This window comes from Loxodonta africana, chromosome 1, assembly GCF_030014295.1.
Source record: "Loxodonta africana isolate mLoxAfr1 chromosome 1, mLoxAfr1.hap2, whole genome shotgun sequence".
Classification (NCBI taxonomy): Eukaryota; Metazoa; Chordata; class Mammalia; order Proboscidea; family Elephantidae; genus Loxodonta; species Loxodonta africana.
Window position 1 is genome coordinate 194665683 of NC_087342.1, and position 15360 is coordinate 194681042.

The 15360-nt window shown below is 36.5% G+C and overlaps 1 protein-coding gene across 2 annotated transcripts in view; it reads right to left on the reverse strand.

Moving 5' to 3' along the window:
* PTPRK (protein tyrosine phosphatase receptor type K) overlaps positions 1-15360 on the reverse strand; it is a 691930-nt gene that overhangs the window by 328420 nt on the left and 348150 nt on the right. For both annotated transcript variants that reach the window (XM_010593476.3, XM_064290685.1), the window contains exons 4-5: positions 12647-12728; positions 10050-10165 (exon numbers count right to left, since the gene is read on the reverse strand). In XM_010593476.3, the coding sequence (XP_010591778.1) occupies positions 10050-10165; positions 12647-12728 (198 nt within the window). The remainder of the gene's footprint in view (positions 1-10049; positions 10166-12646; positions 12729-15360) is intronic.

Sequence of the window (15360 nt, forward strand, 5' to 3'; positions counted from 1 at the left end):
TCCTACCAAGGGCTTGTTCAGATTATGGCTGGATACTCTCACTAATGTTGCTACTTCCTGAAGCAGCTCATTCTAGATTTCCACAGCCCTAACAATTACAAAGGTCTTCCTTACAATCGGTTTATATCTCTCAATATATAGCTTCTAACCATAAGTCACTATTGTACTTTTAGTAAAGAACAATCTAAATCCCTCCTATATGTTCCCAACTTTCTAAGATTTAAAGAAGCTTATCCAGTATCCCTGAAATCTAAGGGTATAATTATACCATATCCCTTTAGCCATTCTGATATCATCAAGTTTACATACTGTCCTGGTAATGATGTACTGCCTTTTGTTATTCTACTATTTCAGAATTGTGTCAGCCACTACCAAGCCCAATTACCTAGAAAATGTCAGCACTTTGATCAAGCCCAGGTACCGAGACACTTTCCACTATATCTCATTCCTTTCTTTCATTTCTTCATGGTACCTAACAAGCTGATCACATATTATGTGTTTAATCATGTTGGCTTTGAAAAATCCCTCTGAAATTAGTTTTCAATGAATTTTTCACTGTAAATTGCTTGTTTCTAAGTATAGATTAATTTTTTCAGAGAACATCCCTTCATTATAATAAATGCAAAGCTACTAGATTTATTTCTCAAAAAGAAATAGTGTTACAGATAGTAAAATCTCTCATAAAAATTAAACATGTTACAAGCAGCCAGGCAATTCATATGACAGTAGAAATAAGCATTGAAAAATGGCATAGCGTGGAGGCATCAAAAAGAACTTTGCAAACAATAACTAGACGGCATTAGAAATAGTCCAGTGATCTATTTCACCAGTTAAGAATTTTGTACTTTCAAATTAGTGCAGTATTTTTTAAATCATGTTCCAGATTTCCACTACTACATAGTGATGTTCACATGCAGCGTAGAAACCAGGCTATGACATTTCCCTGGACAGGAAGAACAGTATGTGGCCAGAAGTTTCAGACAAACCATTTTCGTTGACCCACAGCTGACAACAGTTGGTACTGCTGGGAGGTCAGCCTCTCCCTGGTTTTTTTTTGTGTTTTTTTTTTAAGAGCAATTTGCATCTGATTTTACTAATTTTACTTTCCAATTATTATCCTCAAGTCATTGCTTAAATTATCTGTTGCTCCATAAGGAATGGCATTTCCTTTGGCTGAGAAACTAGCTACATCACACTACATTAGCTGTGATGAGCCTCACCAAGGGCGAAGTGGTGGCTGACTTCCTGTCTTGGCAGGTCCGCTGAGGAGGCACTGTGCCAGCACCCTCAGCGATTACTGACAGATTGGCCCAATTGCCACAGCTTTGATGGCAATCTGCACAGGATTAGCAGTCACACATTAAACAGCCTCATTTCAGTTCACCAAAACAAATGGTGCCACCAAAACCTACCCACGAAATTCATGATTGTCAATAAATCCACGTTGAATTTCTCTGACCATTTCAATGATGCATGCCTGCCAAGCTCAGTAATGATGGATGGAGTCATTAGCATTTTAGTTTCTACACTGAACCTGAAGCCAGAGCATATGGTCTGACAGATGTTCCAGCAAGAAGCTGTATTTGATTTTCCATGTAGGTGTTCACTTATACTGGACCTTCATGAAAGAATACTAATTTTTATGTTACAGTCCATCCCATTTCAACCCTTTCAAATCCTTAAAAGCTAAAAGGTATTTCAATAACAGAACACTCAGAGTATACTTTCTTCTATATTTCAGCTTAGACTGATGATTACAAATTACTTGTGAACCAAATTAAATCACTTCCAATGGAGAAGATGGACAAAAACTGCAGGTGATGTTTGTAGGCTAATGCCAGCTATGGCTTGATTAGTACTGTTAGTAATTTGGTTATTTGATAAATTGTTTCATAAATTCATTTTCCCTTATGTTTTATTGAGGCAAAATGTATTATACAGGGAATTAGACAGATCCTAACTTTTGGCAATTATATAAACCAGAACCCATTGCCACTGAGTTGATTCCAACACAAAGAACCCTACAGGAGCGAGTAGAACTGCCCTGTTGGATTCCCAAGGCTGCAATCTTTACAGAAGCAGACTGTCACATCTTTCTCTTGGGGAGTGGCTGGTGGGTTAGAACCACTGATGATCTCACTAGTAGTTGAGAGCTTTAAGTGTTGCAATACCATGGCTCCTGACAATTGCATATATGCCCATAAAACCAACTCGTCAGTCAAGATATAGAACATTTACACTTATCCTAGAAAGTTCTCCCCCACTCACTTCCAGTCCATTTTCACCATTCACAGGCTGTTCTGATTTCTATCATCACAGATGTTTTGTCTGTTCTGAAACTTAATATAAATGGAATTATGCATTGTACACTCCTTTGTATCCGTCCTCTTTAGCAAAATATAATGTTGCTGAGATTTAGCCATGTTTTTCCATGTGTCAGTAGGATTTTTTTTTTTTAATTCCTGAGGAGCATTCCATTGCTTTAAAACCCAAAACCAAACCTGTTGCTGTTGAGTCGATTACAATTCAAAACGACCTTACAGGACAGAGTAGAACCACCCCATAGGGCTTCCACGGAGTGGCTAGTGGATTTGAACTGCAAAGCTTTTTTGCCTTTTTTTTTTTTTAATTTCTTTACTTTAGATGAAGGTTTACAGGACAAACTTGTTTCTCATTAAACAATTAGTACACATATTGTTTTGTGTGCACTAATTGTTTAATGAGAAACAAGTTTGTCCTGTAAACCTTCATCTAAAGTAGAGTAATTTGAAAAAAAAGAAAAAGAAAGGTTCACAGGACAAACTTGAAGTTGTCAAGGGTTTCATTTTACTTGGATCCACAATCAACAGCCATGGAAGCAGCAGTCAAGAAATCAAAAGGCGCATTGCATTGGGCAAATCTGCTGCAAAGGACCTCTTCAAAGTGTTGAAGAGCAAAGATGTCACCCTGAAGACTAAGGTGCGCCTGACCCAAGCCATGGTATTTTCAATCACATCATATGCATGTGAAAGCTGGACAATGAATAAGGAAGACCGAAGAAGACTTGACGCCTTGGAATTGTGGTGTTGGCAAAGAATATTGAATATGCCATGGACTGCCAAAAGAACGAACAAATCTGTGTTGGAAGAAGTGCAGCCAGAATGCACCTTAGCGGCAAGGATGGTGAGATTGCATCTTACATACTTTGGACATGTTGTCAGGAGGGAGCAGTCCCTGGAGAAGGACATCATGCTTGGCAGAGTATAGGGTCAGCGGAAAAGAGGAAAACCCTCAACAAGTTGGATTGACATAATGGCTGGAACAATCAGCTGAATCATAACAGCAATTGTAAGGATGGCGCAGGACCGGGCCATGTTTTGTTCTGTTGTACATAGGGTCGCTACAAGTCAGAACCGACTCGACAGCACCTAACAACAACAACATTGTTTTGTGACATTGGTTACCAACCTCGCGACATGTCAACACTCTCCCCTTCTCAACCTTGGGTTTCCTATTACCAGCTTTTCTGTCCACTCCTGCCTTTTACTCCTTACCCCTTGCCTGGTGTGCCCCTTTAGTCTTGTTTTGTTTTATGGGCCTGTTTTGTTTTATGGCCGAAGGGTGAACCTCAGGAGTGAGCTTCATTACTGAGCTAAAAGGGTGTCTGGGGGCCATACTCTTGGATGTCCTCCAGTCTCTGTCAGACCCTTAAGTCTGGCCTTTTTTCTTTTAGGTGAGTTAAAATTTTGTTCTTTATTTTTCTCCAGCTCTGTCAGGGCCCTCTATTGTGATCCCTGTCAGAGCAGTCAGTGGTAGAAGCCAGGTACCATCTAGCTGTGCTAGAGAACTGCAGACCTTTTGGTTAGTAGCCAAGCTCTCAACCACTGTGCCACTAGGGCCCTTTTCCATTGCCGTAATGAACCACAAATTGTTTATCCATTGCCCTTTTCACATACATATGGGCTCTTTACAATTATTGGTTATTATGAATAAAGGTGTTACAACTATTCTTTTACAAGTCTTTTTTTGCAGGCACATGCTTTACTGGTTATTATGAACGAGCTGTTATAACCATTCTTATATAAGTCTTTTTGTGGGCACATGTCTTTATATCTCTTGGATAAACACCTAGAAATAGAACTGCTGAGTCATATGTTAGATGATTGCTTATATATTTACTTTTCCTATAATCACTTTATCCATTATTCATATTAATGAGAGTTACAATGAAAAAGGACATGAGTTAATTAAGGGTGATAGAAAAATTTGGAAACAGTGGTGATAGTTGCATATCATGATGAAAACAATGTCACTGAGTTGTACATGCAAAAAATGCTGAAGTGGCAATTTTTTATTACATACAGTCTCACTACACACACACGCACACAAAAAATAAATTAAAAAGGGCATGAAAACTTTTTTAACCCACAGAAATGTATAACTTAATTTTTCTTTTACCTATTAGAAAATTATCGACCCTTCAACAAAATAACTAGACCAATAAGCAACATCATGGTAAATGGAGAAAAGATTTAAGTTGTCAAGGACTTCATTTTACTAGGATCCACAATCAAACCCATGGAAGCAGCAGTCAATAAATCAAAGGATGCATTGCATCAGGCAAAAGACCTCTTTAAAGTGTTGAAAAGCAAAGATATCACCTTGAAGATGCACCTGACCCAAGCACAGTGTTTTCAATGGCCTCATGTTCATGTTAAAGCTAGACAATGAATAAGAAAGACAGAAGAATTGACGCCTTTGAATTGTGGTATTCTCAAAAAATACTGAATATACTATGGATTGCCAAAAGAATGAACAAATCTGTCTTGGAAGAAGTACAACCAGAATGCTCCTTAGAAGCAAGAATGGAGAGACTACATCTTATATACCTTGGACATGTTATCAGAAGAGATCATTCCCTACAGAACGACATTATGCTTGGTAAATTAGAAGGCCAGCAAAAAAGAGGAAGACTGTCAACAAGATGGACTGACAGAGCAGCTGCAACAATGGGCTCAAACATAACGATGATTGTGAGGATGGCGGAAGACCAGACAGTATTTTGTTCTGTTGTACATAGGGTCGATATGAGTTGGAACCAACTAGATGGCACCTAACAATGACATTTATTATTTTAGTATAAATTATACATTAAAATTTAATGTGTGATCTTATTTCCTATTGTGTTTTACCATAAGCCTTGAGTTATGAACAACAAATTCTCTATCATTGGGGGTTTCATAGGAATACAATTAATATGGCTTAGTGTTAAAATTGTTGTGAGAACTAAAAAAATCTGTTCACATGAGAACATTTTGTAAATTATAAAGTGACAAAAAAGTTAAGTATTTATATCTAGAATACATGCTGCTTCACTGAGCTTTCGGATAGAATAGGAATCTTAAAATCTTAAAATTCTCTAAGAATAACAAAATACTTTCTACCCTACATGAATATTCCTTAACCTCATGATTGCACCAATATTCTAGCTTCTTGACAATAAATAGGCTTCTAAAAATGTTCATCCATATACTATCAGTAGCTCATTCAGGATGTAACAGGAGGTCAGTGCAGGTTGTATATTTTGACATTGTCTTCTAAATATGAAAAATAACCTACCTCTAACCAAACCAAAATCCACTGCCATTGAGTCAATTCCAACTCAAAGCAGCCCTATAGGACAGAGTAGAACTGCCCCATAGGGCTTCCAATGCTGTAAATCTTTCCAGAAGAAGACTGCCACATCTTTTTCCCACAGAAGGGCTGGTGGGCTCTAACGAACAACCTTTCGGTTAGCAGCCAAGCACTTAATCACCGTGCCAACAGGTCTCCTCAACATACCTCTAAGACTTTAATTAGATAGTCTGAGATCTTACAGGAAAGGACTCTCCCTAAAGGTATACAGAAGCACCATAACTGATTGCCTTATGACTTATCTTCCTAAGTTAATGCAGGAAATTCATGAAGTACTTGAATTTTTTGCTCCGTTTTTCAATTTACCTAATTTGTATGCTATTTCAAATGACAGACAATAGACAGAATCTATGCTGTACATGTATTTCTACACATAAATTAAGTATCAAATACTATCAGGTATTTTGTTCAGTGCGTTTCATAACAGTTGTAGTGCATCATTTTTTCCATTCAATAAAAAATTGGCAGCTTTGGTAGTTTTTGTTACGTCACTTAATTTTTTTTTTTTTTTTGTGGAAAGGTAAGCTTTATCTCACAGTAACCTGAAAAGAGCAGTCAAAGGCACCACGACTACAAACTGGTAAAAGCAGGCACACAGTTATGTGTTCATTTGGAGAGGTCTCAGTACAGAGTCTCCTCAATTCCTGCTAATTGCCCTATACCTACCCAGGTTGAAACTAAAATGGTAGCATTGAATGTGCCCATTTCAGAAAAAAGGACACCCTGGGTCAACACTGAGGGATCTGCTAAGTTATTAAATGTGTGCATTGACAATGACATTAACTTAGTAGCTTTCTTCAAACGTTTAAAAGACCCAGAAGTTTCATTCATGTTTTAAGCAGCTGAGTTGAAACAACAGTTCACTGACTGAAGTTCAATATTATATAATGGAAGTGATTGAGAGGTCAGAAACGCTGATAGTCATCTTTTATTTCACCTGATTGTGCAAGTTTAACAGCTGCTGTATTATTCCATTACTTCTGTGAGAGGATGTGGTGACCTTTCATGGAGTTGCTTCAAGTACATTCACTCTCAGGACTTTCGGCAGATATTGTAAGCAGTTGTTCTCACATTGAAACTTAATTTAAGAGACCATTTTTTTCCCTCATACAAAAAAAATAACATAAAAACTTTCCATTCTTCCATCAAATAACAGAAAGTGATAAAGGCAACGTTTCAGGACATCCAAAATAATCTAAAGACCTAGATCAGCATTTATAGCTGGAAGAGGTTTCAGTGTTTATCCAAGATCTTCCCTTTATAGATAAGGAAACTGAAGCCCAGAACAGTTAAATGAATTCTCCAAGCAAATGCAATTAACTAGAAGGAGGGTGAGAATTAAGGACTGGTCCTCCTAATTTCTACGCCATTGCTCTACACCAAGATGATGTGACACCCATTTGTGTGGGTTGGCTGGTAAATTCATGTTGGAACAAGAATTCTTCCTGCTTTATTGTTTTACCACTTTGAGCAAAAGATGGATACTTTTTTTTAAGTCACATTTAATTGAATACCACCAGGCAATGAATGAAAAAACAATTTATATATATATATATATATATATATATACACATATACACAATACATATATATATATTTATATATATGCAAATGAGTCTTTTCTGATTCATCTTTAAATGGAACTGTTATTTTAAAAATTTAATTTTCAAACATCCCTGAACTAAGAAATTGATAGCTTTCAATCTTTTTTGAACACTAAGAAGAATAATTTAAGAGAAGAAGTTAAGGTATTTTATGTGGTATGACTTAAAAAGGTATAGCAGCTTTTGAATTACTGAGGTAAATACGTAAACAGCAGAGAAACTGACAATGTCAAAGTGGAAGTCAAAGTCAAACAGAAGTACACAAGTTCACCTTCCTGTGGCAAGTGCAAAGAGACAGAAGGGGAGAAACGGAAAGCAGAATATTGTTCTCACAAAATATTTTCTCTCTCATCTTTGCACAAAAAAAAGAACAGGAGGAAGATTTCAAGAAATCATGATGAAATGAGCCAATCCTCAAAGCAGTAAACAAACGAAGAGCAGTATTTTGACTGCAACCCACTCAGAGCAGCAGGGTCTAGGGAAGTCTTTGTTTTCACAAGGCAGCTGGTGTCTGAGGATACAAAACCCTTTTTCTTTCAAGGTCACATTAAATCGTGGGGCATAAAACTGAGGGCACATTGCAGAGCCTCTGGTTCTCCAAGACAGGACTATACAGATCACAAGTAAAGTCAAGTGACAACTAACGTTACCAACTAAGTAAAAAAATTATTAGTAAATATTTTTAGTAAAAACATGTCTTAACAAACATATTTTCAAAGTTAATTACTTGTTTAGGCTGGAAAGAGAAGGAAAGGGAGAAAGAGAGAGAGAGGCAATGCCTTGATTTTTAGCTTATAAACAGCTTGTGAGTTATATAATACACTATCCAGGAAAGAAATAATTGTCTTATATTTCAGTACATGTAGGTGAAATTAGCATAATCACTAATTAAAAAGGACCTCATTTCCTTTTCACATTTGGGCACTATCTTAGTTATCTAGTGCTGCTATAACAGAAATTTATTTTCTTATAGTTTAAACCAGTGGCTGTCAAGTCGATTCGGACTCATAGTGACCCTATAGGACAGACTAGAACTTCCCCACAGGGTTTCCAAGACTGCAGGAAGCAGACTGCCACATCCTTCTTCCGTAGAGTGGATGGTGGCTTCAAACCACTGACCTTTCAATTTGCAACTGACCGCTTAACCATTGTACCACCAGGACTCCTCTCCTCACAGTTTAGGAGGCTAGAAGTCCGAACTCAGGGCACCAGCTCTAGGGGAAGGCTTTCTTATTGTGTCAGCTCTGGGGGGAAGGTCCTTGTCTCTCCTCAGGTTCTGGACAAAAGCTTGGTTCCTTGGAGATCATTATGTGTTATTGCATCTACGTTTCCCCATCTCTATGTCTAATCTGCTCTTTTTATATTTCAAAGGTGATTAGTTTAAACACACCCTACACTGATATGGCTTCTTGACATAATAAAGAAAACCCATTCCCAACTGGGATTATATTCACAGGTCTAGGTATTAGGATTTACAATACATATTTTGGGGGATCACAATTCAATCCATAACAGGCACAAAAGATGGTACTCTGATAACTGCAAATCAAATAAATCATAAAAATAGTGATAATTCGATATATATGAAACACATCTGTGAAGACATTCAATTGGATTGCTGTGGGAATTAGATGGACTAATGCAACCAGCACATGTATAACACCTAGGATAATATTAGTCTCTACAGTAGGTATGGTTTCAATAATCATTTAATATAATCATTACCCCAACCACCTGCAAGCTAGTGATTACGCCCAACATTAATGTTAGCTCTCTAAAGATACAGTAAAATAAATCATGATGTGTATTTTCAAGAAGCTAAGCTAATTTTCTTCTCGGTCTCCACTGGCATCCTCAGGAATTTAAAAGTCTAACTAATTAAATCACTTTCCTCGTTCTGAGGCAGAGAAGGACCCCCCGCCAAAAAGTTACTCAAAGAATATTATTACTTACATATTATCTATATCATCTAGCTTCAAATATTTAGCTCATAGAGGTTCAGCCTCCTAGGCTTAGAATTGTTCTCAGCCCTTAGCATTCCCTTTCCCTCAATATTGCTATACATACTTACTGTACATTCTCTTAAGGCATGGAGTATTCCTTAGGCTACTGTTTTCTCTCTGATTCCTTTTAAGATCTTTATTTATATGCACCATTCACATTTGACCAACATGTATGTTAAATATCAATTAATTAAATACATATTTATTGAGGACTTGATAAATACAAGGCAAATATATTGACCTCAGATCTGTGGTTAAACCTCATACACAAGAGTTCTGAACACTTTAATTGACTCACTAACAATTCACATTTCCTGAAATACTCCTAAGGGTTTCTTAAAATACTTAAAAAAGAAAAAAATTTCAGAGTTTTATAACACTTCCTACTTAAGTATTATGTTCTTATAAATTCAGTACTCAAAATATTATTAACTAAGAAAAAATTTTTCATTTTTTACCCTATTGCCAATGGATTTAGAGAAATAATTTTTATAGCTTGTACATAACAATATTAGAGAATCATTAGGTTCCACTGTAGATTAACATAAATACTTATTATATGTACACATATTTTTATTCATATTCCCAAAAGGAAATTTCTGACATGACTCTGCAGTCAATTAAATCCACCCGAAAGACAATCTGTTCCACGTTTCCGTGTATACACACACACACACACACACACACAGTAGAATGAGACCGAAAACAGTGGTGTAAATTTTCTTTAAATCAAATGTACCCTTTAGCTCAGCTGCCACCTTGGCCTTACCTGCAGCCATAACTTGTTATGCACAGCATCTCTCCCTGTAGCGATACACTGAAATGTAGCATTCTGACCTGCATTGACCTCTACATCTCCCAGTCGAAGGAAATGGGGAGATTTATCTGTGAACACAGAAAAAAAAATTTTTTTTTCCACACGAAGAAAACGTACCATGCTATTTTCCCAACAGAATAATGCTTTTAATACTTTTATGACTAATATCATATGGAAGAAAATTGAGTTTTCTTCATGCAAGGAAACACCATTTTCTCTCTCCCTCTCACAGTTTTCTTTTCTCAATAGCTCTATTACTTATTTCCCCATAGCTGCTAGAGCATAGCTCTATACACAGTGAGCACTCAATAATTACCACCAATTGATTTGCATAGCATGTTGCATATGGGTGATGATAAAACAATTACAAACCAAAGCAAGCAAAAGCAATTAAACAGGCACAAATCCGAACATAATATATAAATATAATATATTTATATAAATATAATGAAAACATACCTAAAATAATGACAGGTGCATGGCCATTGAACAATTTAGCTATAATTTAGGCAGCTAGATCTTTTTTTGTAAATTTCAATAGTTGTAATCCTATTTCTAAGAACAAGGAACTATTTTCATTTCCCTCAAATATAATATCAGCTTAACTGTTGTTAAAACTACTTCCTATGCCTTTCTAACCCTAGGAAAGTTATCCAAAAGAAGTATTACACCAGCAAAACGTGATGACTGCAATTGGAAACTCTGGTGGTGTAGTGGTTAAGAGCTACAGCTGCTAATCAAAAGACTGGCAGTTCAAATCCCCCCAGCGCTCCTTGGAAACTCTATGGGGCACTCCTACTCTGCCCTATAGGGTCACTATCGGAATCCACTCGAGGGCAACAGGTTTTTTCCGGCAGTAAAAATGTATGTAAATTATACGATTGTCAAGCAAATCTCTCCAATTACCTTTCAAAATTGGAGTCTCATTCATGTTTTGCACTGAGAGGATATTTAAACAAGAAAAGCTAAACCTCAGAGAGTAAAAGAAAAGTGCCTGGAGGTCTGTATCACACTGACCACTATTAACATGCACAAATGATATTTTCCTGTTTACTCATAAAAGCCTTTCTTTTATATAACTTCTATCTTTCAAGAGATGAAAATGAAATGTAGATAGAAACACAATTCTCTTTTATTAACTGATTGAAAGAACCCAGAAAACCCATTTGAACATTGAGTGAAAGGGTTTTGTTCTTTTTTTTTCTTAGAAAATACCACATGCAATGTATCCTTTGGCCCTCTGGAGCTACATCTTTCTCTGCTTCGAAAAAAGAAATGCTGTGCTAGAGCAGGAGCTACAACAATGGCTCTTTAAGAACGATAGCATCAGCCTCACCTGGGAACTTGTTAGAAAAACCAGTTCCAAGGAATGACTCCAACTCATGGCGACCCCATGTGTTTCAAAGTAGAATTGTGTTCCATAGGGTTTTCAATGGCTGATTTTTCCGAAGTAGGAAGTAGATGCCTCTGGGAGGACCAGAACCTCCAATCTTTTGGTTAGAAGCTGAGTGTGTTAATTCTTTGCTCTACCCAGTGACTGAGGGAACTTGTTAGAAATGCAATTTCTCTGCCCCATCCCAGACTGCGAATCAGAATTGGTGGAGGGGCCAAGCAATCTGCAAATTCCCATGCCATCTAGGTGATTCTGATACATGCTGGAGTTTGAAAACCACTCAGCAGGAGCATAGTGCTTGTCCTTCACAAGCTGTTCCCTGTCCATGCTGCTTGCAATGCAGAGGCATGTCTGCCAGGAAGGATTACTGAAGAGATTATCCAGGATTCAAGGGCCCTATAAAACGCTGTTGTTGAGAGATGTGGCTAAAGTTTGAGTTTCCGCCAGTTGTTTTATGCTTGAATCTAATGAATGAATGCAACAATTGTTTTTTAGGGAATGTAATATTTAATATAAACAAAACAAATTTAGTCATGCCATCTGAAGCCTAACCAACATGCATCTAAGGGCGTAACGTAACTAAGTGGTTAGTAATCTGTGTTTCTTATTTTGGTTGTTTTCTCTCTCTTTTTTGTTAAATATGTATTATGAGAGGTTTATAATGACATTTAAAAAAAAAAAAAGTTTTAAGGTTTGGAATAAAGTGAGCTATTTCTTTCTCTTGATATCACCCCAAACCTCAGCTTAGCAGATAAATTTAGAGCGGCTTCTTTAAATGTTCCTTTCAGTTGAACTCTGATTCATTATTCGTCTTTGCTTTCCTAGGACAAATTAGTAATACTAAAAAAACTGAACAAGTCCTACATAGAACTACATTGACATCATACTAGTCCTTGGTAATTAAATAATTTAAGAGACCTTTTTTACATGTACAAATAAGTTACTAGTCTAAAAAATATTTGATTTAGAAAAAAAAAAAACAATAGTAATATTTCAGTGTTTTCTAAAGCTTAAAAGCTGAAACTGAACAGAAGGCTAAGGGTAACAACAACAAAAGGGACAGCAATGACCAAGTGATGAACAATCAACAGTCACCGTCAATATAAGACAGGTGTTGCAAGGACATACAAAAGTACAATTCTTAATCACAACCTACCACAAGGATAACTCAGGACTTGTATGTCATCAATGGCAATATAGCCGCTTCTCACTCCTGAGACTTCAGCTTCAAATATTACCTGTCAGGAGGAAAGAGAAGACATTTACAACAATCATTTATAAGGAATTTCCACAGTGGAAGGACAATAGCTATAGCTCACTTAAGAAAATTAAATTTGATTTTTTCTCCTGTAAGGATTAAAGTTTATTTTGTAGTGTAATTTCCTAAGTCTTGTCACAAGGAAACAGAAATATCTGAAGAGCAATTAAATTACTAAGGTCAAGGAGCAATCATAATTTTTTTTTAAAGCAACTAGTATTAAATGTCTTTAGCTTCCCGAAGAAGCAATATATAGGCAGAATGAATAGACATATACAGCAAATCAGATGACTCTCAAAGTAAATTTTCTCCTATCCACTTCTCACATTTTTATTATTTATTTAACATGCACTGATCACCTACTATGTGCCAAACTGTATGTTAACCACTGAAGACATGAAATAAATAAAGAACTAATCAGAGCTTTTAAATAGCTGAAGTATCAAAGATGAAAGTCAACAAACAGATTAGTGTCTTTCTAGGAAAAAACATATACACCATATATATACAATATATACTGTAATACAACACAGATGAATATTTAGGGAATAAATGAAGTAATTTGTATGGTCACAAAGTCTCAAAAAGGAAAACATAAGATTAAAGAGTTAAGCATGAATGCCACAGGAATGAAGTCAGGAGTACATTCTGTCAACATTTCCAAATCAATAAATGCCAAGCCCTCAAAAAAGAAAGAAAAAAACAAATCCTTGTTCAAATTCAAGCTTCTCTTATAGACTTTTGTTGTTATAGTCAATACCAGAACTTCTCATGGCCTCTGTTTTAATACTGTGTGCTATAACTTTCCAAGAGAATGATTTAGCATGCAGCATTTCAAAGTTTTATTTGACTAGGGGCTTGTTAGTTCATGAAGATAAACAGAGTATTGTTGGACTGAGCATTTTGCGAGGCGTTTTAGGAATTGCAATAGAAGTTGATATTTAAAGTAGGAGTACAATATAATCAAATCTGTCGATTAGAAAGACGTTTGGCTGTAAGGATGGTTTAAATAAGATAGACTGGAAATGGACAGGTAATCTAGTAACAGTAGGAATGGAGAGATGAAAAAAAGAAAAGAAAATGAAAATAATGCTAAGGAAGTAGTCAATACAGAAATTAAAATGCAAACCCTTTGTTGTTGAGTCAATTCCAACTCATAGGGAACTTACTTACTGACTCCTTAATTCTGGGGAATGAGGAAGTGATATGTAGGACAACTCTCTGATTTCTGGCTTGGACCACCAGACAGGCAATACTGTCATTAGCCAGGATTAGGAACATAGAGGTACCCATTTGGGGAAGAAGATAACTAAGTAAGTTTAGGACATTTCAAATTTGATTTGCCTATGATACATACAGGGGTAAATGCTTAGAAGATAATTACACATATATGGAAGAAAAGAGATGGACAAAAAAACAAAACCATAGATTTGGAAATCAGCACCATGAAAGCGAGTAAGATATAGATTTGGAGTTTACCTGATGGGGGTGAATAAGATAGCCTCAAAAGAGAGAGATACTGAAAATGAAAGGCCAAGACTGAAAAGACAGCAAGAGAAAATAAAGCCAAAAAAGTATGGTTAAGACGTAATGGTCAAAGAAAGAAGTGCCAGTAGAGTGGCAAGTCAAGAGAGAAGTTTAAGAAGATAGAGGATTTTGCTCCCAGGTAGGGTGTCCCAGTTGAGGCATGTCTACACTCACACTAAAATAATTAGGAAAAAGTCTGGTAAATTACAGACCATAACTTTAAAACATCAGTGGTATCTAGATGATCACACACATTTTAGGAAGAAGGGAGAGTCTCCAACGTGACCTGAAAATCACCAGCCATTTTCAGTTCCCATGGGTATATTTGCCAATTTTGGAATTAGGCTGTGGTTCTGCTTGGCAGAGATTCAGGGCCTCTGATGGGAGAAAATGAAAACAGTGAAGCTTGTTGCAATTGTGCAGAAATAGAACAATAAATTGGAAATTTGGGAGGATGGATTAAAAAGAAATTGTAGACCATAGTAAACCAAAAAATCCAAACCCATTGCTGTTAAGTTTATTTTGACTCATAGCTACTCTATAGGACAGAGTAGAACTGCCCCACAGGGTTTCCAAGGCTATAAATCTTTACAGAAGCCAACTGCCACATCTTTCTCCTGCGGAGTAGCTAGTGGGTTTGAACTGCCAACCTTCTGGTTAGCAGTCAAGCACTTCAACCACTGTGCCACCAGGATTCCTGCAGACCAAGGTAAATAATATCAAATATAGGAGAGAGATCAAGAAAAACTAAAATAAAAAAGTACCAATCAGAGTTAGCCATTAAGTTAGCCATTTCTGGTAACCTCTGCAGGAACAGTTTTACTATGTATTTGATGGGCAGAAGCTTGACTGAATGGACTGATAATAAGTAACATTTATTGAACACGCAGTGCATACAAGAGGCTCTTCTAAGCTAGCACGCACATTCAAGCTCACTTTTGCGTGCACTGTTTTTGTTATTCTGTCTATATATATACACACATAAACACATTTAATCCTCACTAAGATCATAGGGTAGGTATTACTTATATCCTTATTTTAACAAAATATTACACAACTTGACCAAGGTCTAAACAACTAACGAG